This window comes from Thalassophryne amazonica, chromosome 18 (genome assembly GCF_902500255.1).
Source record: "Thalassophryne amazonica chromosome 18, fThaAma1.1, whole genome shotgun sequence".
Lineage (NCBI taxonomy): Eukaryota > Metazoa > Chordata > Actinopteri > Batrachoidiformes > Batrachoididae > Thalassophryne > Thalassophryne amazonica.
Window position 1 is genome coordinate 17091568 of NC_047120.1, and position 25816 is coordinate 17117383.

At 39.8% G+C, this 25816-nt stretch overlaps 1 protein-coding gene across 1 annotated transcript; it reads right to left on the reverse strand.

Moving 5' to 3' along the window:
* Positions 1-312: 312 nt before the first annotated feature.
* Positions 313-20991, reverse strand: LOC117530537 (BTB/POZ domain-containing protein 17-like). The gene is made up of 3 exons (XM_034193430.1): positions 20946-20991; positions 9021-9312; positions 313-1405 (listed from the first exon to the last, which is right to left on the reverse strand). The coding sequence occupies exons 1-3, from the start codon at positions 20989-20991 to the stop codon at positions 331-333; spliced, it is 1413 nt and encodes a 470-aa protein (XP_034049321.1). The 3' UTR covers positions 313-330.
* Positions 20992-25816: the final 4825 nt, after the last annotated feature.

The following is a 25816-nucleotide window of genomic DNA, read 5'->3' on the forward strand; positions in this document are numbered from 1 at the left end:
ATCTTGGACGCCATCTTGGATAACTGGCTTGAGGCCAGTTTTTATTTTTGGGAACATCCTGATTGTGTTTTGGGATCATAGGAACCTTAAAAAGTTGGTTTGGTTCTGGGGGGGTGCAAAGGTAGTGGTCGTAGCTCCCCTAGTATACTTTCTTAATTCTTATCAATCAACCAATGTGTTATCAGTTTGTTACCAAGTAAAAACAGCAGTTTCAGACGGATGACCTGAACATCACACATGAGGGGGATTCAGAGCCACATCCCCATGATGTGATGATTGCAAATGTTGGTTCCAAGAGTTCTGTATGTTGAGTTGGGATTGTCCACAAGTTCAGTTTTTGGTTGTTATGAGAGTTTGGTACAAAGGTTTTACAACAATGTGGAGGCAGAGAGAACCATCAATGAGGTATTCAGATGTTTGGCGGTAGAGATCAACGTCATCTAAGAAGTCGCCATTTTCCTCTGTGCTCTGGTGGAAATTGTATACGTGTTTCACCACCAGCTTTCCATGCTGCTGAGCCATCACCAGCATGGTCTTCTGGAAGGTTACTCCTGCAAAGTCTGCGCTGGAAGTGGCCGGTGTAATGATGATGCAAGGCCGCCCTCCCTCTACACGTGTTGGCTGCATGGGGCCCATCTCAGTGAACACTGACCGCATGCTGAGGGGTAACCAGCGTGGGGAGAAGAGGGCATTCCATGTCACTCGCTTGCTGGCATCATGCTCACTGGGACCTAACTGCGTCTGGAAGCTGGTACTGCGATCATCTCGTGTGGGGTTGTTAATGACCCAGAGTGAGCCCCACACTGGGGACAGGTAATTCCTGGGCATGAAGAGGCTGCAGTTGACGTCAAAGTATTTGGCCATATGCAGTGGTGATGATGAGTGAAACTGGTATGACATATACAGCAGGTCACGCACAGACTCCTGATAGCGAGCCAGAATGGTGGACTGGGTCTGTATGCGGAACAGCTCCCTTGGGGGCATCATGGCATAGCGCACTGCTCTCAATGCATTCTCCACTGTCAGACCATCTGGTGCATTATGAATGATCCAAGCCTCCAAAGCTGCAAAAAGCTCCATCTCACTCTGAAGGATAAGGTCAGAACGTTGGAGCAAAGACATGAGGAGGTGGTTACTGATAGTCACCCACTCTCCATTATGCAGCACCGAAGACAGGTTCCAGGCCAGGTACTGAAGGCAGTTGTCCCTCAAAGTTACATCTCCGGCATGCAGTGCATACTCATACCAGCCCACCACATGGGCCGAGGGGGAATCTCGGGCCAAATTCTGGGTCATGTAGTGGGTAAGGCCCTGCTGGAGGCTGTGCACATGGTATTTGGAGGCCAACTTGTGCAAAGGGGTGGCCTGATCCAGATGTATAGAAATTTCCCCACAATACAGATACCTGCACAGAGAGAATGCATATCATTATAGCTACACGTTTCAAAAGGTTAGTTACCCTAAGATACTGAAGCTGATGGAAGTACCCTTCAGAAAAACCTGTCTTTTTCTTTCAGTAAATGTCTTTAGGATCCCAGCTGTATTACTTATACCATCCATTGTGTCCTCTGTAAAAGACAGCCAAGTTCATCCATATGTAGATGATACCTTTTTATATTGTTATGGTGGCTGGGAAGTGCAAAAACACTTTTACAAGTGGCAGAACACTTTTACAAGAAGTTCTGAAACAAAATTACAAATGACAGATTCTGACGGAAGGGGAATGTACCAAATGCCAAATGTGACGGAAGGGGAATGTGTGTCATTTAGTATATTCTCCTACCATCATGTTCGGCATTTGGTACATCTCCTTCTTTCAGAATCTGTCACTTATGCATTTGTTTCAGGACTTTGTAAATTTGTTTTGGGACTTCTTATAAAAGTGTTCTGCCATTTGTAAAAGTGTTTTTGCACTTCCCAGCCACCTTGTAGTCTACTACTAAATCTATCTGACAAGTCATTGAGAAACTACAGCTCTCTTTCCAAAGCACTGCAACATTACCTCATTAATTTCAGAATAATAAAAACAAAATTCATGGTAAGTTCATGGTCCAAAAACTCTAACTTCAGCAATATGCTCATCACTACTATCAACATAATATACATGGCATGTGGGTCAATGACAAACTTACATTCAGTTAACAAATTAAAATGCAGAATTGGCTTTCTTTATAGACATAAATCCAACTTCTCCCCGAATCTGCAGACAGAGAATTACTGAAACAATCATGTTGTCCATGTTTGATAATGGAAACATAATTTACAGAAATGCTGCTACTTCCACACTCAGGCCACTGGACTCAGTTTACCACTCAGCCTTCAGATTCATCACTGGATACTGTTACAGTACTCATCACTGCATCCGCCACAATAAAGTCAGCTGGCCTTCTCAGGCAGATGGATCCAATAATCACTGGCATTTAATTGGAAAACTATTTCCATACATTTCATCTCTGCTGTCCTGTAACTCAGGTCCACTTCTTAATCGTTCCACCAACTGGCTCCATAGGGATCATGAACCAGGACTGAGTTTAAAAAAAAAAACACTTTTAGCGTAAATGCAGCAAACTTATATAACCCTAAAATTCAAAGCTCTCATATCACTTGGACTCTTCAAAACATAATCAGTAGACATTCACTTCTTGCTTGCAGTTGTTTTTGGTTGATTTTATATCTGTTGTGTTTCTCTGCATCATTGTACAAGAGGTCGCCCTCAGTGGTTTCTGAGATTGATAAATAAAGAGGTCCTATACAGACCACAAGGCCAGTTTATGCCTGTACTAATCTCTGGATTCTGCACCGTGAAGCAGATGAGAGCCTACTACTATGCAGGTTACTTCCCCAACCAAAGTGGTACTCATTTACAATGCAGATTATGTCAGATACGGGGTGCATGACTAGGTTTCAAACCAAGGTTTACATGTTGGCAGGCCAGCTACTTATCCACTGAGCTACTTGCTCTACAAATAAAGGTTGCATGTAAACACATAGACACTAAGGTTTGGACTGCAGAACAAAACCAGAGCAAAGCATCCATTTTCTAAACGTGACTTGATTATACCAGTTAAAGGCCCGGGGTTTGGGGCTGGAGCCTATCCCAGCGGCCATTGGATGAGGCCACCAGTCTGTCGCAGGACCACCACATGTAGACAGACAAACCCATTCATACCTACAGCCACCAACTAGAGTCATCAACTGACCTAATCTGCATGCCTTTGGAAGTGGCAGAAAGCCAGAATACCTGGAACATGCAAACTCCATATAGAAAGGACCAGGTCGGAAGTGAACCTTGGGACCAGACCTTCTTGCTGTGAGGGAACAGTGCGAACCTCTAAAGCCGCTTTCACACCGGGCCTGCGTAGAGTTGCATTGTGCTGCGTCTCTAGTTTGAGGAATGGCTGTGTAAGTTGCGCACATGGGGCAGCTTGGCAGGAATGCGTACAGGGGGGAGAAGATTGGCTCTATGACGCTGTTTTTACAGACTGCCTGGACATGCAGATGAATTTGATACATTTGAAAAGTCAGAATACATTATTTCCACAAGTTAATGGACTTTATTTAACGTGCCACAATTGTGAGAGAACTTGAGGAGGTGAAGGCAGAGCTACAGCCGGCGATCACACGCACGATCCATCTGTGAGGAGTTATAGCGGACGTGGACATGTCCTCTTGCTGGCGATCTGTCCGTGAGGATAGTGAACGTGGAAGCTTGGCCCGCCTCTTCTTCTTCCGTGGTTTTGAAGCTTCACTGCCAGAAAATGTTTGGAGTGTCTTAAGTTTAAATGTAACCTGTCAGTGATGTAATCTATTAATTAATGGTCATAATTATGAAATGGGTCAGTGGTATGTGACAAGTTAAAGAAATGCAATCTGTTAAATAATGTTGACTATGATGCTGTATATTGAAAGATTGTATTGTTAAAAGGGGCAGAAATCATAAGACTTGTTCTTCTTTCTGCTCCTTTTCATTCTGGTATTGTGGTGCTTTTGTTTTTTGCTTTTCTGTTTTTCTTTTAAATTAATGAAATAAATATAAAAAAAAAAAAAAGTCCAGTGTTGGGGTGTTGTGTAGACTTGTGTAGAGCACTGCGTCTGTTGCTCTACACCAACGTTTAATTTTTTGCACCCTTTTCAGAGACCCTCAGCATATTGCCACATAGGGCTGCATAAACTCAGCATAGTCGGTATGCCACATTACACAACTTTGTGTTGGCCCAGTGTGAAAGGGTCTTAAAGGAGACCTGCATTGAAAAAAATGCAGTCAGATTTTTTGAACAAAAAATGACTTACATTTACACATGAGATCCTTCTGAATGTAGTAAAGTAAATCTGCAAGCCCAGATCTGTCATTCAACAGAGAAATCTTCATTTGAAAATGACAAATTTACAGCTAACATTTACGTCACAGACAAGACCCTCTCCCAGCATGCATTGTGCCAATTGTAATTTGTGGATTTACGTCAGTTTGCATCTGCACCTTTTTCTTGTCTTATACGGAAGGATCTACTTTTTTTAAAACTTCATATTGTCTTGCGGTACGTTTGGTGAGTACACATTTCTTTTATTTGTGCTTGAAAATTATTTTGGGGGACTTTTTCATACGCCTGTTTGATTGAGTGGTGTCGCAATGAAAATCTACTGTCTTTCGCCTCCGGTACCATCGCGGGATATGGAGGCGAGACCCACAAAGAATCCCAGTCATTAAAAATATATAAACCTCTCTCAGCGTCCATGGAGCTCTGGGGCTCCGATTGCCGAGACGTGCAGTGCTGTGGATTTTGCAGCAAGAAGTCTGTCCTTGCAGCAACAGGTGTACCGGCCGCTTCGCATTAAAACAGCGAGCATAATCTCAGGACTTGTGCCAAGTGTGCTGCAGCTCCATTCAGTAGACAGAGAGGTGATGCCGGTGTTGTGCGCTGAATCTGACACAACACCGACACGGGTGGTGTGAGTGGCCCGCGTCGGCAGTTAACGAGCTCGTTATCGAGCCCACAGACTTAATAAGCGCAGCGGAGGCAAGAGAGGCAGGAGGGAGAGGAAGAACGGCGCCCGCTGTCGATGTCGTTGCTGATCTGAGCACACAGATCTGTAGCTCACATTCATTGCAGCTTACTTTTGGATGTTGAAACCAGGACGTGTATAAGTAACATTACTAACAGATAAAATCAATTTCAATGCGGGATCGGACTGAAGGCGGGAGCGCGTCGTCTTGTCCCTGACGTCATGGAAATGATACGGCTGTACAAACTGTTTTCACAGAGGGCTAAATTTTAGCTGCAAATTTGTCATTTTTAAACGAAGATTTCTCCGCTGAATTACAAATTTGGGCTTACAGATTTACTTTACTGCATTCACAAGGGTCTTATAAATACATATCAGCTATTTCTTTCTGAAATGTGACCACATTTATTTCAATGCAGGTCTACTTTAAGCCATTGACCAGAGCAAACCCAATCACAGAAAGGCCTCAATGAGCTAGACCAGGTTTAAAAAACCGAAGACCTTCTCATCATGAGGTGATTTCGGTCATTCCTAATCCACGGTACTCACTCAGCATGGAACCTCTTCAGAATGAGATGTTTGGACTTTCCAGGAAAACAGCAATTCTTTGATTGCTGTTTTAACATCCACAATATATCTGAATCCTTTGATATAACATCTGGGAATGTGAGTTTTTCTTGAACTTGAGATAAATTAAGTAGTTTCCCAGCACAGCAGTCTTACTTTCTCCTTCTCTCAGGCAACCAGGCAGGCATGTCCCCTCTGGTGGAGTGCGATTACAGATGTCCTGCCTCTAGAGGGCAGGCAAAGTTAATCAAACTACACCATGCAGAGAGGGTGTTGGTAAAGCCCAAGGACATAATTAATCCACATATTCAAGTGCAATGACCACAAAGGGCCATCTAACTGACTTTAATCATTGTTTTTGTAAATGACTGAAACTCATACACTGAATTGGAAGAAGTTGCACAGACTGATTGCACAAATGATTTGATAGACGCTGATAAACCCGCTGCAGTTTCTTTTGCTTTTCTCTCCTTCAGTGCTTACAGCATTTGATAAATGCTAAAATTACATTTCTAAAGGGCAGTACATTGGTGACAAACCAGATATGTTTGATCATACAAAAAGAATGTATTTGCAATATTTATTGTTTGCTTTTCGAACCTCATATTGCCACTGTTCGGGGTATTAGTGCTGTGTAACATAATATCTGGCATTATGTATATATAAATTATTAAGTTTTATTTCAATGTGTGCAGAATTGTGTTTTCTATCAAAACATACTGCAAAATTGGCATGAAATTTAAAACTAGAGCACCGTGCTTGTAGCAACAGAGCGTTTGCATGTTCCAGGTGCATTTTTTACAATACCGTCAAGCAAGGCTGGGACCCCATCACCCCTTGGACACACTAGCTATGAAAGACAAGAGACAGCCAGCTTTCATTCATTTTCAATCAGAGTAGGTGTTTCACAGTGACAAGAGACAAGTGGTCGCGGTTGGTTGTTGATTATATTCAAGAATAAGAATAAGAAGAACTTTATTCATCCCAAAGGAAATTGTTTTATATTTTTATAGTTATTTATAATAAAGTTCATGTTCAATCTAAAACAGTGGTTTTCAAACTGTGAGGCATGATCCCCTTGGGGGCGCCAGAGTCTTTCGGGGGGGGGGGGCGTGCACAAAATAACTGTAAACACTGTTAACCAACAAAAGAAGAAGGGGAAAAAAGGAAAAAGAAAACATTTCAAATCTACCAGTAATAAGACAGAGTTTGGGGCAACCAAAAAAAAGAAGAAAGTAGAGGATGATCTTCATTTGCTCCTCTCCACAGAGCATCCCTGCATCAGCTGCCTGTGCAGGTCAAAGACCCAGACTCATTGCTCGCACTAAACAAGAGGAGAGACTAGATGAGAGACTAAACATGTATAAAAGTTGAATTAATATTATTTATGTTAAAATGCATTAGTTATGGCAAAGACATTTAAAACACACATAGATGTTTAAATGTTAAAAAAAACAATGTTTAAAATATGACAAAAGATAAAAATAGAAGAATAGAAAGTTTTTTAAAAACACATTTAAAATGTCTGAAAAGGGTGTAAAATGTGTGAAAGAATAGAAAGTTCTTTAAAAATATGTTTAAAATGTTTACAAAGGCTGTAAATGTGTAAATGCATAGACAGTTCCTTAAAAGCACACAAATGTATTTAGAATGTGTCTAACGTGTAAAACAATAAAAAGAAGCACACGAAGATGTCGAAGTAGCGTGTATGTGTGTTGTCGTGGGGGGGGCAGCTATTCATTTATTCTCTGAGGGGGGCTCACTCTCCCACACTTTGAAAACCCCTGATTTAGAACATCAACCTTCAATTGCAATTTTGTCATAAGGATTTGATAATGAAAGCTTAGGAATCATTGTCTTATATATATATATATATATATATATATATATATATATATATATACTAGCAGATATATCAGTATCATCTCTAATATCAGTATTGGCCCTCCAAAATCCATATCGGTCAAACTCTAATTGACTGTGTAGCTGACTAGAAGCTGTTTTAAGAGCAGTTAATTGTTGTGGCTGGGGTGCCTGGCTGGCTTTTGTTTCTGTCCTCTGTTTTGTGTCTTTTGTTTTTCCTTCCAGGTGGCATGCATTCAGGACTGAGTGGCTGTGTGGCTGAGTTATTAGGACCTCACCCTGATCACCTGAGGCTGGTCATGTGCAGCTCGTCAGGACTCACAGCTGTGGTGCATCTTTATGGATTGGGGCATGGTTGCATTTAAGTCTGGAGTACACAGTGTGTATTTGCCAGAGACTCGACCTTGTGACCAGACGGGTGAGATCGACGTCTAGAGAACCATCTCATCATCATGGATGTAGAGACCGTACCAGGTTTGATGCCATGGTCTGTGAAAGAGGAGGGGGTGAGGTCTCACGCTCGTCAGCACACTTCCTGAGGTACTTTAGGTTTTGTGACTAACATGAGTACAGTCAGTAAATGTGGTGTCCGTCACACCTTATTATATTGAGCTGTTATGTTAGTCGTTTAATCAGCTTCCACTGCAGTGGAGAATTGAACTGGGTGTTCCATGCCTGCAGGGTGGGAAGCTGATTGGTGATTAAGCCAGGAAGTGTTTGCTGTTTATGTACACCTTTGAGTGGTCTCTCTGTGTGGGGAGTGGTGGACTCACATGATGGTTTCTTCTTTCACAGACTCGGTTGGTCGCGGCCACCTGGGGGGTGTCGGCGGGGTCCTTGGGTCCGAACTGTTCTGGCTCCGGACCGTTTGTGCTGCTGGGAGCGCACCATTGTTCCACCTCGCCAGACCGCGCACTTATTTGTTATTAAGCACTCACTGTTATGTCATTAAATTCTGTTATCTTTTGAACCGTGCTCTGCTTATTTTATGCTGGGTCCTTCAAACGCTGGTCGGTTCTCCGCCCGCGTCCGACACATAACAGTTAATACTCTGATAGAGAAGAATTTTATAAATTGATTAATGTATCAAGCATAACTAATTTCATAGCCACAATATTGTATGTTACTACTTCCACCAGATCAATGGCAATCCCCTTTTTACTTGTTAACCTCTAGAAAGAATATGATAGCATGAATAAAAATTTGGCACTCACAAAATTGAACGCCTACACTTGTAGATGTTGGACAATGAGCCATGCAAATTAATTTTACAAAATTGAACGCCTACACTTGTAGATGTTGGACAATGAGCCATGCAAATTAATTTTTGTGATACAATAAAACCATAATATATGATTCCGTGATACCTTAACCAAAATGATCCACTTTATTTAGTCCAAATAATATAAAATATCTTCATTATCATTATTTTAATTTAATTTTTATTTTTATTTATTTATTTATTTTTTTACACAGGGCTTAAAACTTCCTGAAATAAGAACAAAAGCAGTGGCAGCAGACACGGAAACACGGTGAGGAAACGGGCAAAGTGACACATCCCATCTGTGGGCAAATCAGAGCCTCCTCACCTTATGAACTTGGCAAAGACAGCAGTGCAGTCAGAGGTCTCTTTGAGGATCAGGGTGCTGCTGTTACGAGTCAGAAGCATCTTCTCAAAGATGGGACTCTGCAAGGACAACACCAGAGAGTGAGCCTGAATCACCTTCACCTCATCGGCATTCCGTGTCTCCACCCTCAAGAACACGTCGCTTCCATTCCCCTGGAGCAGTAGGGCCTCGAGACGCTGCACAATAGACACAGAGTGGCTGATGGTGTCCCTGCCAGCATCTCCGTCTGGGGGCCCATCAACAGTTGGCAAACCTGCTGGAAAAGAAGAGTGGGGGTTGATGCTGAGCTTGTGAATTTGGTAAAAGAGTACTAATATACCAGTGGCAACTGGTGGCCAAACACTTTGATGAAGCAACCAATCCCCCATGTCCAACACCTCCCCTGCCAGGCTGAATAATATATACTACGGGAGCTACAACCACTACCTTTGTACCCCCCCGGACTAAACCAAACCAACTTTTTTAGGTTCCTTAGATGACCCCAAAACACAATCAGGATGTTCCCAAAAATAAAAACTGGCCTCAAGCCATTTATCCAAGATGGTGTCCAAGCTGGCTGCCAAAATAGGGTTTTTCACTAAAACACCTTTAAACAACATATAAACAACTTAAATATCACAGAGATTCAATGGGAAGACCATTGCAGGTCACAGCAAACTCATTTGTGCCTAAAGTAAATTCATTCATGGGTTCAAGATCCAAAATGGCATCCAAAATGGCCACCAATTTACTCTTATCATTGAATCTCTGTGATATTTAAGTTGTTTATATGTTGTTTAAAGGTGTTTTAGTGAAAAACTCTATTTTGATGGCCATCTTGGATAACTGGCTTGAGGCCACTTTTTTTGGGGGGGGGGGGGGGGTGTTGCAAAGGTAGTAGAGAAGTAAAAACAATGTAGTTATGTTTTGCAGCTTTTAAAGTAAAGAAATTATTTCTTTGCACTGAGTAATTGATGGCATGTCTATTACTATAAGCAACAGGTTCAATGCCATGTCCCAAAGTATAATTTGTCAGCATTAAGCAAAAGGAAAGCAGAAGAAATAGTAAGGTGGTTGCCAGCCACTAGCCCTAAGCTTCAGCCCGAAGCCCTTAGGCTAGCGGTTTCTAGATAAGCTCAGATGCATTCTGAGCATCCAGAACAGTAATTTTAATGTTTTGAGAAGAACATAAAGTGGACACCATTTGACTTATGCAATTTGAAACTGTGGATATAAGTACTTTATTCTGAGAATAGCCAGCATTGATTTTATTAACATCCTGGTGTAAATAAGGTATCACCACATGTGTAGAACTCAAAAACAATGATAGGATGAGTTTTCATTAAAAAAACAACTGCAATGTGGTAAAATGTATTCATAAATATGAAAGAACAGGCTCTTAATAATTATTAACTATCGCATACTGTATTTTTTTTTCTCAAGATTTGTTTTTGCATAAGTTTGAAAAAACAACAGATCATAAGTTTAGGATAAATTACTTATCATGAATTTAATTTTCGAAGTGGCACTAATGACAACACTCATACTGAACATAATTTCACTTGCATAGACTGATTTTGGAGCTCAAGCAATAATTGCAGATGGGCTTTCTGAGGTCCCAGATAGCTTTTCTGATTTCCTTTTCTAACTTTCAGAATTTAGTAAATTAGCATATGGTCCATTGATACTTATGTGTAGACACTAGTCCCTAGAGGCAACTATTTTTGGTTTCAAATCTGGGCAAATGCAGTCCCAGAAAATTCAGAATGTGACAAACAAGAAACAGGTGTAAACAAGTCAATGCTGCTGAAAATACAAACTTGCAGAAACAAAGATACTATTCTGACATGGTTTTGCACATAAGACTGACATGATTTGCACATAAGACTGGCAAAGCATGTTTCAAGTACACACATATATGTCAGAAGGTGGGGGGGGGGGACATACCATATTCTGTCCCCCCTGGTTGAAAAGGTGGGGGAACATGTCCCCCCCATCCCCCACCAAATTGCACCCATGGTCCTAAATAATCCTCCTCTGATATATGCTATAATGATTGCTACAGTTAAAATTGCACTTAAAATGATAACAGGCAGGTGAAGTGGGACCGAGGTATCATGGTTGGACAATGTCCTCTAAATCCATTGATCGGTTCAGCTACACTGGCTGTCTGCCTTAATGTGGGATTATAGGTCACATTTAATTAAAGCTTTGCCTCAGCTGAGACTGTGATAGAAATACTGAGAATTAAAGTGATCTGCTTGAGTAAAGTCAAGAGGATAGACCTTTCCAACATCAAGTCCCTTCTGTCAGGTTCAGCGTTACGTTTTAGTTTAAAAGCCGCCTGGTGTGAACACACACTCAGATGAAGACAAAAAAAAAAGCCTCAGTGATGTTTTTATTTTCTGTTTGGAGTTACTTTTAACTTTTCGTCTTACCTGCAGCAGCTGGCCTCGTGTGAAGACAAACGACAAACAGCAGAATCCCTACGTAGATGTGAACAAAGCCACGGTCTTCTTTAAGCATGTTTACCTGCTCTCAGATTACAAACCCGACTAATCAGCTCAGTATTTTTCCTCTTTGAGTCCTCGCTGTGTCCAGCTTTGTCTGCCTCGTTGTGGTCGAGGGACCTGTGTCTGAATGTGGGACGGGGCTTCATGAAACACACAGAAGTGCATCGATTTTTAAGTGGAATCTGGTCAGGGTTGTTTCCATGACTACCGCTTTGACCCTGCCTTTCCTATCTGACAGTATTAGCACACACGCTACATGACGCTGATTTAATGCGTGGACCACCGAGGCCCCCCCACTGTTTGGAAGAGTAGAGAAATGAAAAGGAGCAGGAAGACTCTTCAAGAGCCTACATAAAGGAAGCCAAAGTCTACTCAGCTCTAGTTTGGGACTGAGCAGATTCTCACTTTGAGATGATAATGGTACTCACCAGTATGCTACAAACCCAAAAAATCAGATGTCAAAAAGTCCAAATTAACAACTCTTTCCAGAAATGGTCCAAGAAAAGGCTTTAGTAGAGTCGTTGATAGGGATAGGAATTGAAAAACGGTTCCTGTTAAGAATCGATAAGAAATGATTTGATCCACCAACATCAATAGTCTTTTTGCTTAACGATTCCCTTATCGATTCTTCAGTTCACATTACACCGGAGCGGCCCTTGTTTTGACGGTGTGTATCAGGAAATGATCATTTCTCTACATCGATTGAAGCAGTGGGTCGTCACGCTGCTTCAAGCTTCAAGCAGCGACCTGCTGCTTTGCTGCTTTTCAGAAGCAGCAGTTCTGTAATTTCTTCAGTAACTCCCTCAAAGTCATTTAAAGATCTCAATCGTGAATCACCTTTGTGCTGATTAAAGTCAAGAACTGGGACTCTCGTCTTTTGCGGGCAAGAAACGAGAATCATCATCCGTTCCTTCCACACCGGAGTTTTTATTTGTTCGTCATTAATTTTTCGTGGGGCAGCGCACGCAATTCTCTGGTGTGAGGTGTGAGTTGTAGACAAGCTAGATTTAAGACTTTTTAAGACTTTTTTATGCTTGTCAGAAACAAACTTGAAGACCAACATCACAATAAGGGAGGTGTACATCCAAGTGCTGTTTGAAGATCTGCTAGCTCTGGTGCCGGTGTCGCAGACCGAACGGTCCGCCCCTAAAAATCGGTCCACCTTTTGCATCTGCGCATGCATCATTTCGAACCACAGCAACACGTCTGAGGTGGAGTCTCTTCACCCAAAGTGATCAAATGGATTAATGGGATCATTAACAATCAGATGATAAAAGGTAAAACCTCTTAAATCATTCTAAAGTCAGTTTTAAGCAGAAACGAGGCGAAATTCCATGACGCTTTGAAATGACCGACGCACAGTAAACACATCAGCTAGCAGCTCTTTAGGCGCGGCGCTCTGATCGCTTCTGCCGCCTTTTATGATGAAATAATGCTGAATTTATGTGGAAATGATTGTTGTACAAAAGCTTCAGCTATCCGTCGCTGAGATAGATGATGAGTGGAGTGCAGTTTGAAGCAGAAACGAGGTGATAATCCGTGAACCGCGTCATCAGGGGGGACCGATTTTTAGGGGGACCGTTCGGTCGGCAGCACCGGCATGCGTTGGACATGCAGTGTGAATGTTGTGAGCACGATCAGATGGCAGTGTGACCTCATCTTGCCCGCCGTTCAAATGGGTTTCCAGTGTGAGCGACACACTAATGTAGAGTGCACGTGCTGTGCCCGAATGGGCTGTATGAGGCCTTTGAGTGCAGCTCTGATTTTTCACGAATCCTCCTTTTGCGCCATTTGGCCTCATTCGTGTTTTGTGTGAAGGTGCCATAATTGAAGGTTGAGTCAGACTGGGATCAATAAAAACTACTGGTGTGAATTAAAAGTGACACAAAAGCACAAAGACAGATATCAGTTATCGGTGTTCTGTGATTATTCACAGTGTGTAAGTCCAAATCATTACAAGAGAAACACTGATCAAACATTTTCCTCCCTCTATAATTAAACAAACTGTCGCCTCCAGCTGGAAATAAATGACTTTGTGTTTCACACGTGATGACTGAACCGGCTCGTCACACTGACCTGCATCCGTTCACACAGCATGAGCTGTGGAAGTGCAACAGGCAGTTCAGGCTGAAACAATCAGTTCACCCACACTCATAGTGCAGCAGACAAGAGAACATTTAGAGGGGATTCCTGCAAATGGTGATAAAAGCATCAAATTTGACAGAAATACTCCTTAGACACGCCTCTTTTGAAAAAACTGATTTGACACTTGAATTTTCAATCGGTGGTCAGGTAGGGGTCAATTGAAGAATTACACAGAGGTCAAAATTAAAAGATGCTCCAATCATATTGAAAAATATTCCACATTATTTGCCTGATCATAAAGATTCCAAAAAGGTACAGTTTGGACTACCTGTGACTGAATTCTATGGAGTTACAGGATAAAAACAGCAAGAATGGTGACAAAGGTCAGTGTTATGTGTCGGACGCAGCTCGGAGAACCGACCAGCGTTTGAAGGACCCAGTATGAAATAAGCAGAGCACGGTACAAAGGCTAACTGAATTTAATACATAACAGTGATACAAAAATAACAAAGTGCGGTCTGGCGTGGTGCGCTCCCAGCAGCGCTAACGGTCCGGAGCCAGAAGCTGTTCGGACCCAAGGACCCCGCCGACACCCCCCAGGTGGCCGCAACAAACCGAGTCTGTGAAAGAAGGAACCATTATGTGAGTCCACACTCTACACACAGAGAGAACACTTAAAGGTGTACAAACAGCAAACACTTCCTGGCTTGATTACTAATCAGCTTCCCAACCTGCAGGCATGGAACATCCAGTTCACAAAACTCCACTGCAGTGGAAGCCGATACATGACTAACATACAGCTCAATATAATAAAGGTGTGAGGGACACCACATTTACTGACTGTATAAATGTTAGTCACAAAATCTAACGTACCTCAGGAAGTGTGCTGACGAGCATGAGACCTCACCCCCTCCTCTTTCACAGACCGTGCATCAAACCCTGGACGTTCTCTGCATCCACTGATGATGAGATGGCTCCCGAGACGACGATCTCACCCGTCTGGTCACAAGGTCGAGTCTCTGGCAAATACACACTGTATACTCCAGTCTTAAATGCCACCATGTTCCAATCCATATAGATGCACCTCAGCTGTGAGTCCTGACGAGCCGCAGGTGATCAGGGTGAGGTCCTGATAACCTCAGCAACACAGCCACTCAGTCCCAAATGCAAGCCACCTGGAAGGAAAAACAAAAGACAGAAACAAAAAGGCAGCCAGGCCCCCCAGCCATATAACAGGTCAGTGTCAGTTTGTACAGGGGTCAAAAGTTAAAGTTGCTCCAATTTTGGTAAAAAGTGATGCAAATTATTAGTTGGGTGAACACGGTCTTAAAAAGGAATAGTTTGGACCATGTATCATCCTTACTTATCACGTTACGGGGTAACATATGTCACATGTCATAGAATCCAATAGACGTAGACCTTGTTTGACCTTTACTTTGGAGATCAAGCATTCAACACTGTCAACACTATTCCATTTATTAATTCTATTAGCTCAACCAATAATTTGTATCACTTTTTACCAAAATTGGAGCAACTTTAACTTTTGACCCCTGTACAAACTGACACTGACCTTTGTCACCATTCTTGCTGTTTTTATCCCGTAACTAAATAGAATTCAGTCTCAGATAGTCCAAACTATACCTTTTTGGAATCTTTATGATCAGACGAATAATGTGGAATATTTTTCAATATGATTGGAACATCTTTTAATTTTGACCTCTGTGTAATTCTTCAATTGACCCCTACCTGATTGAATAGTCAAGTGGCCAATCAGTTTTTTCAAAAGAGGAGTGTTTCTGCAGAATTTGATGCTTTTATCACCATTTGCATGATTGTTTCAGTTATCTGCTGCACTATCAGAAAAGATCTCTCAGCCACGGCGGTGTGCGGCGGTGACGGTTTATTTGTTTTATCTGCCCACATTTTTAGACTTGTCTGCTCATTCTCATCAACACATCTCTCCAGGAGAAGATCTTTAAAATATGATGTCCACAGGCCTCCAGTGAAAACTCTTCATTCAGTCCTGATGTCCAGTTGCAGTGGTGGCGAGTGATCGCTCACACACTGTGTGTTGCATTTATGTCACGTTAATTTAAAGGGAACTATGCAACTTATTGACCTTAATTTTACAGTTTGGGAGTAATTCTGATGGTTAAATGGATTGTTTTGGGGAGAATGGACGCTCTCTCTCTCCACCACCAGGGGTCTCGTAGCTGAAAACCACCTTATCTCCAGCAGCAGTGGCCCGAGTTTGTGCAAGAGAGTCTCTGGTTTTGCAAGAAACCCAAACTGTTTCACGGCACCACACGCCCGCCTGATCGAGCAACAAGAAGAAGCCCACGAAAGCTTTATTTCTTACATGCTCATCATCATGGCAGAGCTGCTACACTATGGAGCTAAATCCAGGCCAAACGTTTTGTCATCTGAAAATAAAAAAAAGATTGAAAAAAATAAATTTTGAAACTGAAAATTCAATGTTTGTTCTTGAATTTTATAATCATTTAAAAAGTATTATTAAAATAAAAATAAGTGTAAGATATATATTTTTCAGTTAAAATATTTTTTTGATTCAGCTCTGTAATTTTTTTGATCAAATAATTTATTTCATTTATATTTCTTTTTTTTTTACCTTCAGATCTTTTTTCACTTTCAGATTTTATTTTTCAGTTTCAAACTTTTTGGCCCCGTTCTGGCGTGGGAGGGTGTGGCTTCGATTGAGAGGGGCGTGGAATTGTGAGTGACAGGAGAGCAATCAGTCCTCACATGATGTTACTTTCAGGAAACATGGGTACTTTACACTGTATTGTCTAAGTGATGTTAAGGACAAAGATGTCTATTACAAGTAATTCTAGACCACTCTTGGTCATTTTTGATGTTTAAAAACTGGAAAATATGCAAGATTGCAAAGTTTAACACCTATACCTAAAAAACCGATGTGTCCCCAATCCAAAAATTCAAGAACAAACATTGAATTTTCAGTTTCAAAATTTATTTTTTCAATAATACTTTTTAAATGATTATAAAATTCAAGAACAAACATTGAATTTTCAATTTCAAAATTTATTTTTTCAATAATACTTTTTAAATTATAAAATTCAAGAACAAACATCGAATTTTCAGTTTCAAAATGTATTTTTTCAATCTTTTTTTATTTTCAGATTACAAAACTTTTGGCCTGGATTTAGCTCCATACTACTCTCTTTCTCTGTTTTTTTTTTTTTTTTGCTTTCTATAAAATCTGTCTGTACTGCACTTCTCTTTTCTCTCTGCATTCTCTCACTCACGCCGCCTGACATGTTGCCGCTGAGTCACGTGACAGAGTAATGAGAAGACATATGAAAGCAGCTTTGTTTGCACAGACAACTTTTTGAAGAAATGAGAGCAACGTGCAGAACCTAGAGGATACAAACTGAAACTCAAGTATCGACTAGTATCACTCCGATACCAACACCGATATTAGTGTTGATACTATTGATGTTTGGATCAATCTGCCCAAACGTACCCTCAATCTTTCTATCAAGGTTGGTCCAAATGGGATCAGAATTATTTTGGACACACATGGACGGACACACAGAACCAGAACAAGTACTCTACATGTGCTCCCATGTGTGGATTCAAAAAGGAAAATGTGTAATCTTGGCACACAGAAGACAAAGGGATATTTACTGATTTGTAAATATTTATGAGCTCCTCCTCAGCCTTATCGAAAACTGACTCCTTAATTTAATTATGTTAAAAATGTTCACCTTTTTAGTAAAGTGGAAAGACACTTGCTGGACACAACCCTCTCTGACTGTTTCATTGTGTGTGTGTGTGTGTGTGTGTGTGTGTGTGTGTGTGTGTGTGTGTGTGTGTGTGTGTGTGTGTGTGTGTGTGTGTGTGTGTGTGTGTGTGTGTGTGTGTGTGTGTGTGTGTGTGTCACAGATTCAGTGAGGGTCTGTATGTCACTTACTTACGTATGTCACAGAAATGCAAAAGGTCGCTTCATTCCAAACTATTGCAATTAGCAGGGAAGTTTCTAAATGCAGCTGCATGGCAGCACGGTGGCATCCGTCTGTGAGTGTGTGTTTCTGTGTAAATGGGTGAATGTAAGGCATCATTGTAAAGCACTTTGAGCTTCTGACACAGATGGAATGAGCTATATACTAAATGCAGTCCATTTATCTGATGCAGGGCATGTTTAACATAGAACCCAAAATATAAAATATTAAAACACATTTTGCGCCATGTGACCCCTTTGGGGAGTGTGAGTACTTATGCAATTGAATGTTTCATGTTTTCCTTTTTTTTTTTTTTTTCCATAGATAAAACTGTAAAAAAATATTCTCACTTTTAAATCAGAATCTTTTTTTTTTTTACCTCCACCAATGAAGTTGGAGGACGCCTGTTTGTTTGTTTGTTTGTTTGTTTACAAACAGCCTAGAGCCCACAGTTTTTCATATATCCTTAGGTTTTTACTGAAGATTCATATCCTGATAGGCAAGAACTGGTTCAATTTTCAAGGACATAGGTCAAAGAGCAAAGTCAGGAAAAAATCTTGGAAAATTGGAAAAATCCCTATCTTTAACATTGAATGAATTTTCAAAAATTCATACCTCTGACAAAAAAGATCAGATTTCTTTCATATTTGGGAGCATTATGTAGGAAGGTATCTTTATCGATTGACAAAGTTTGATCCGGATCTGATCAAGATGACAGATTTTGTGGCCATTTCAAATTTAACATTGAAAACCCAATTTAATGTATATTTTACATTATGTCTTACTCAAATGTGCCCCAATCACTCTCATATTTGAAAGTGAGGTGCAGACTGGCACTATCACCTGACAAAATTTGATTTTGATCTGATCCAGATGACAGATGTTGTGTCCATTTCAAATTTAACATTGAAAACCAAATTTAATGTAGATTTTACATTATATCTTACTCAAATGTGCCCCAATCACTCTCATATTTGAAAGTGAGGTGCAGACTGGCACTCACTATCACCTGACACAGTTTGATCTAGATCTGCTCTGCTCAGGCCCGACTGTCCATCATTCTCATCAACACTTTCCTGGATATTTGAATTTAATATTGAAATATTGAATATTGAAAAGCCCATTTAATGTACATTTTATATTATATCTCAATCAAAGTGCCTCAATCACTCTCTTTTGTGACAATGAGGTGCAAACTGTCACTCCCAATGAACAGATGGAGTTTGATCTGCATCTGATCCATATTGCAGATTTAGCAAATACTTGATTCTTTTTAACATTGAAAAGCCTTTTTGATCTATATTTTGTATTATATTTTAATTTATGAAAAGCCACTTCTAACAGGAGTTTGACCTTGAACATTTTTTCCAAAGTAAAAAATTGTGGAATTGTTGGTGGAGGAGGAGGATTGCGCTCTGCAAGCGTGGTGCTCCTAAATTGTTACAGGAAGAATCCTGATGTTGCTTCTTTTTGATGATGAAAAGAGGATTCGAGTGGTTTTTACAGCTCATGTAAGTAATGATGTGTAATGTGGATGGAATGAGGTGTAATTCTTTCTTATCTAATGTGAAGTAACAAACTTGTGAACTCTGCTGTAATGTTTGTCAAACAGATATTTCATGGCAGGACACCAAGAGAGGAGTTTTTACGTTTTTGGCCTGCAATTATCATATCATACATTCATGTAATCCTAATTTAAAGCTACAGTGTATATGATTTAGAGCTATATATTAGCAGAATGGAATATAACTTTCATAACTATCTGTTCATTAGCGTTTAATTACCTGCAAGAATGAACGGACGTATTTTCATGAGCTTAGAACTTTATGTTTGCACAAAGAAGCAAAAGCGTGACGGGTAACAACCATTCAGACTGGTGACTGTCTAAGCTGAACAACGAACAATAAAAGATAACAGACATTTTATCTTGAAACATTTGAATTTCGGGTTGATTGGTTGACAACACAATCTGATCACTGCTTCTTTGGCACTTTTTGGCCACCATAAAGCATCAAATTTGAGTGATCTTGAATTCACATTCAAGAACACTAAAGATGTTCCTTCTCATATTAATGAACCAAATCAGCCCCACGTGAAGCCCTGAACAAAAACTTACATTTTACTGCAAAATGCCTCATATCTCATAGCATTCAATCATTTTAATAAGAATTTATTGACGCCGACTAATTTCAGGAGATATAGAAATCACACGGTCTAAAGATGCTTAAAATTTCAAGAAGTTTAAAAATGACGTGAAAAGTGCAACTGACCGTATTTCACTGAGTTTCATGTTCTTCTCACCTGAGAGAATTAATTTTCACTGCAAATCAACTCAGTGTTGCTTAAGTTCTTAAGTTGGTTTCTACTTTTACATTTCAATGAGAATTTAAAGGATATTTTTTCCAGTATTTTTGCACTAACAGTCTCATTTCAGGAGATTTATGAATCATACTGATTGAAGGTACTTAAAATGTCAAAATTTTAAATCTAGAAATGTAAAAACTATTTTTCTCTCAGGTGAGAAGAAAATATTTTCAGCATCCTCTGGATTCTGAGCATTCTGCTCCAGGATTTCCTACATGATGTTAATCATGTGCACATGGTCGCATTTCATATATTGGTGTATCAAAAAGGGTGGACTTATGACACTGGTTAATATTTATCAACATCAGATGTAATTTCTTGGAGAAGAGAAGACCTACCAAGACAACTGTGGTGTCATTTTAAAGCTTAGGATGTTCTCTTTCCAGTCACATGTATTTCATAACACTTGGACATAAATCAAGGACCTTCTGGTCTGTTGAAATAATGTTGTCAGGGGTGGACTAAGTGTTGGTGGCGGTGGTGATCATTTTTTGCCCTGATGTCTTTACATATGGTATATTATGAAAGAACAGGTTCTTCAGAACATTTTGACACCAGTTCCACAGATTTTGCATGAAAATTGACTGAATGCTACTTTTTGCAAAAAAGGTCAATTCCGAGAAAATCGTCATTCAATTGAATTGAATTGAATTCCAATACATTTTCCATTTATTTATGTCACATAAATTGTTTTTTCTATAAAATTAATGGAATAATTAAATCCAGAAGGTTGCATTTGAAAGGGATACATGATTATACTTTACATAATGAATTTTGAAAAAATTGCCATTTTGACCCTGTTAAACTTTTTAGGCCCAGTTTGTGAAATGCAACAAATTCCAAGATATATCAACTCCACAGACAAAATGATGCAAAATGTCTAAGTCTGGGGGAAAATAAAGGTCCAGTATTTAAATTCAGTTTATTGAAATGATTAATATTTAACACTAAGAACAGCCTCTCACTGTCCACAGCAAACTGTTCGTTGGCTGTTAGCGTCTGTGCCGACATCCTGGCTGTGACCTGTGGCTTGTCTATTTATTTTTTAAAGCAGCAGCATCTCCGTCCTCAAGCTCACGATGCAGCTTTTCAATCTGCTAGACACAAAGAAAAATTGTTGACACAATCATTACAGCACAGTCTGGCCAGATCATTTGTACGACAGTGTTTAAGGGCCACATTCAGGTTTGTTTTAGACTTTGAGAATAAAGTCATAATATTATGAGAATAAAGTTGTAATTTTATGAGAAAAAACTTGTAATTTATGAGAATAAAGTCATAATATTACAAGAATACAGTTGTAATATTATGAGAATACGAGAAATATTACGAGTAAAGTCAAAATATTATGAGAATAAAGTCGTAATTTATGAGAAATACTCGTAGTAATACGAGAATAAAGTCATGATATTACGAGAATAAAGTCATAATATTACAAGAATACACTTGTAATATTATGAGAATAAAGTCAAAATATTTTGAGAATAAAGGAGTAATTTTATGAGGAAAAAACTCTAAATAATTCAAGAATAAAGTCATAATATTACGAGAGTAGACTTGTAATATTATGAGAATATAGTTGTAATTTTATGAGAAAACAACTCGTAATAATACAAGAATAAAGTCATAATATGAGAATAAAGTTGTAAGTTTATGAGAAAAAACTTGTAATATTATGAGAATAAATTCATAATATTACAAGAATACACTTATAATATTATGAGAATAAAGTCATAATATTACGAGAATAAAGATGTAATTTTATGAGAAAAACCTCATAATAATATGAGAATAAAGTCATAATATTACGAGAATCACTTCATAATATTACAAGAATACACTCGTAATATTATGAGAATAAACTTGTAATATTACTAAAATAAAGTCTAAATATTATGAGAATAAAGTTGTAATTTAATGAGAAAAACTCATAATAATACAAGAATAAAGTCATAATATTACGAGAGTACACTTGTGATATGAGAATAAACTTGTAATTTTACGTGAATAAAGATGTAATTTTATGAGAGAAAAACTCTGCATCTCAAAATGAGTTCTGTGGCGCGCTTTAAGTTGTAAGTTGTACTTCAGTATAGTTTTTACAAATAAAGAAATACTTCATCTTTTGGCCCATCTGCACCACATTATCATTAGTATCAGAACTTTGAAAAGAATATGCAAGAAAATATTCCAGAGGAGGAACCACACGGACATCGCCTGTAGTTCCGGCGATTTAGTAGCTCCTGAAATCACCTCTTTCGTGGAAGAGGAGATGGTTGGAACTGGCAGTCTGCAGGGTTTTTGCTTCTCGTATAAATAGGACTTTATTCTCATAATATTTTGAATTTATTGTTGTAATGTTACGAGTTTTGTTCTCATAAAATTATGACTTTGTTGTCATAATATTACGACTTTATTCTTGTATTATTCCAAGTTTTTTCTCATAAAATTACGACTTTATTCTCATAATATTTTGATTCACAAAATCTAAAAAGAAAAAAATTGATGTGGCTCTAAAACACAGCTGTACATTTACAATAAGATTGTTTGTTTTAAAAACAAAATATTTTCAAAGTTTACCTCTTTTTCTTTCACGTTTATGACCTGCACCAGCGCCTCGATGATGTTCGTGGACTTTAACCCTTTTTCTGTCTCTGTCCTGAGTTCTTTTTTGATTCTCTCCAACTGTCCCCACAGAATCTGAGCACATAAAAAAAGCAGTGACATCACTGTGAGAAAACTGTCCATCTGAATTTAGTGTGAGAGAACAAACCGGTGTGTCCATGTTACCTTGTTCTGATCCTGTGTTTCCTCCAGAGCTCTGACCAGGTTCTCGGCTGTCTTTATTAAAAGGAACAGTTCTTCAAAGGGCTTTTTCTGTTGACCTTCAAATTTATGACCCTCACTCTGTTTTGAAGCAGATCCACAGAAAAAAACAAAACAAAAGGGAAAAAGTGTATTATGTTAAAAAGAAAACATGCAAACAAACCATGTTTCATGTCACAGCTGTCGTCTCTCATAGCTGTTATTCAAACTGCAGCTGGATTAGTGAAATAGAAAAGCTCCAATTGTCAGATTCTTCTGTAAGGTAAAAACTGTTTTCCACTCTGCATGTCATTTTTGGTGAAGCGTCTGCAGGTGTTTCTGGTGCAAAGTCTGGAATGAGGGATCGTAGGAATGTGGAGCGACGTTTGAATCCAGGTCTCGACAGCGTGACCTTCAGTCGTTGCTCTGTGAGTGGGGACATGTGACTCAGACACCAAAGTTCTTCAGGCCACTTTCAAACCTGCTCCTGATCCCAGTCTGGTGGTCCTGAGACATAAACCCATGTGAGGACTGCTTTCCCACCAATTCCATCCAGACTCACATGTCTTCTCAAGCAGTTCTCCTCTTGACCACGACTACTGTCCCTCAGTTGTGCTTCTGACACCAGCTGATGTGCAGCTGCATTGTTGGTTCCTCCACCACCAGAGATCCAGCGGCACTGACTTCACTCCACATGAACACCACACGAACATCATGGATCCCCCATCCCACATTAGATCTTCAGACTGCAGATGCACCCACACAAAAAGTCCAAAACCACTCTGACTGACAGACACAAACTGTCCAGTGATGTTTGTTAACTTAACAGTCACAGGACATTTGTCTGTCACTTTCTATCAGTGCATAAATAGACGAACAGTGACACTGTTTTTGTAACATACACGTGTTCATGCACATTCAGTTTACCATGGTAAGATGTTCCCGCCTTTCCTTTCGCTTGTGTGAGTGTCCATGTCCACTTGTCTGCAGCTGTCTGAACAGAACTGCAGTCATCTTCTACAAAAAGAGAGGACAACAGAAGACAAACCTCATTCACAAAGTAAAATCTAAGGATAAAGTATTTGCACATGTGCATGTTAATAATGTGTCAGAATGCCCAAAAAAAACCCACAACACACAAAATTAATCAGAGCAGAAGCTGCGTGAATGTGTTGCTCGATGTCAGTTTACCTCCATGTCCTTTGTCGTGTCCTGCAGCGTCCTCATTTGAACTGTGAACTCCTGCAGGAGTAAATGGAAAAAAGAAACAACAAAAAAAAAAAATCAGTTTCACAAATGGTTTCATACAGTGACATGCAAAAGCTTAGATCAAAGATATCTGGAAAGAAAAATGTTTCAAAGTCACTGAATATGTCTTGGAGTTAATTGACATCAATCATTCAAACAAGGAGACTTTTACTGGGAAAAAAGGCAACTCCATCTCACGCCAAGTCCATAACGGCATCATGAAAAGTGATTTAATTGATTAGTTTGTGATACTGTCACGAAATATGATATCATGATGGTATCACAAAATTGGGGGTTGACATGGGGGAGGAAGGGACATTTGGTGCTACAGTTATAGGGTTAAAATTAACGAATGACAGGTGACTATATCATAAAAAAATGTCATATATTTTGTGACGTTTCACGAAAAAAAAAAACAAAAGGTGGAAAAAGACGACTCTCACCTTTACAGCTTCAGTGTCTTTCTTTCTCTGCTGCTGAAGGTCCTCCAGTTCCTCCTCCAGCTGCTTATTTTTTATCTGCAGGTCCATCAGCTGCTGCTCCTTTTTTCCAGTGCATCCTGAAGCCTTTGGAACTCTGCGACCTTGGCCAGATGTTGTTCTTGAATCTGGACCAGCTCCGTTTCTTTTTCCCGCAAAAGATGACGGAGCTCCTGTTCAACCTGTGAGAGATACAATTCTTTAAAAACTACATTTTCGATGACACCAAAGGAATATATATATATATATATATATATATATATGGATGGATGGATGGATCCGGAAATCACAATGTATGATTTTTTAATTTATTTGTATGTTACTGCTGCAAATAAGTATTTGAACACCTGCCAACCAGCAAGAATTCTGGCTCACACAGACCTGTTAATTTTTCTTTAAGAAGCCCTCTTATTCTGCACTCTTTACCTGTATTAATTGCACCTGTTTGAACTTGTTACCTGTATAAAAGACACCTGTTCACACACTCAATCAATCACACTCCAACCTGTCCACCATAGCCAAGACCAAAGAGCTGTCTAAGGACACCAGGGACAAAACTGTAGACCTGCACAAGGCTGGGATGGACTACAGGACAACAGACAAGCAGCTTGGTAGAAGACAACAACTGTTATGATTATTTATTAAAAAGTGGAAGAGACACAAGATGACTGTCAATGTCCCTCCGTCTGGGATTCCATGCAAGATCTCACTTTGTGGGATAAGAATGATTCTGAGAAAGCGCAGAACTACACAGGAGGACCTGGTCAATGACCTGAAGAGAGCTGGGACCACAGTCACAAAGATTACATTAGTAACACATGATGCTGTCATGGTTTAAAATCCTGCAGGGCAGCAAGGTCCCCCTGCTCAAGCCAGCACATGTCCAGGCCCGTTTAGGGGTGCTCTTCTGTAAAGGGCACAGGACGACTGCACCGTATTGAAGGGAGGATGGATGGGGTCAAGTATTGAGAGATTTTGCCAAACAACCTCCTTCCCTCAGTAAGAGCATTGAAGATGGGTCATGGGTCTAAGGAGGGGCTCCGTAAGAAGCATTTCAAGGTCCTGGAGTGGTCTGGCCAGTCTCCAGACCTGAAGTCAATAGAAAATCTTTGGAGGGAGCTGAAACTCCAAACCTGAAAGATCTAGAGAAGATCTGTATTGAGGAGTGGACCAAAATCCCTGCTGCAGTGTGTGAAAACCTGGTGAAAAACTACAGGAAACGTTTGACTTCTGTAACTGCAAACAAAGGCTACTGTACCAAATATTAACATTGATTTTCACAGGTGTTCAAATACTTATTTGCA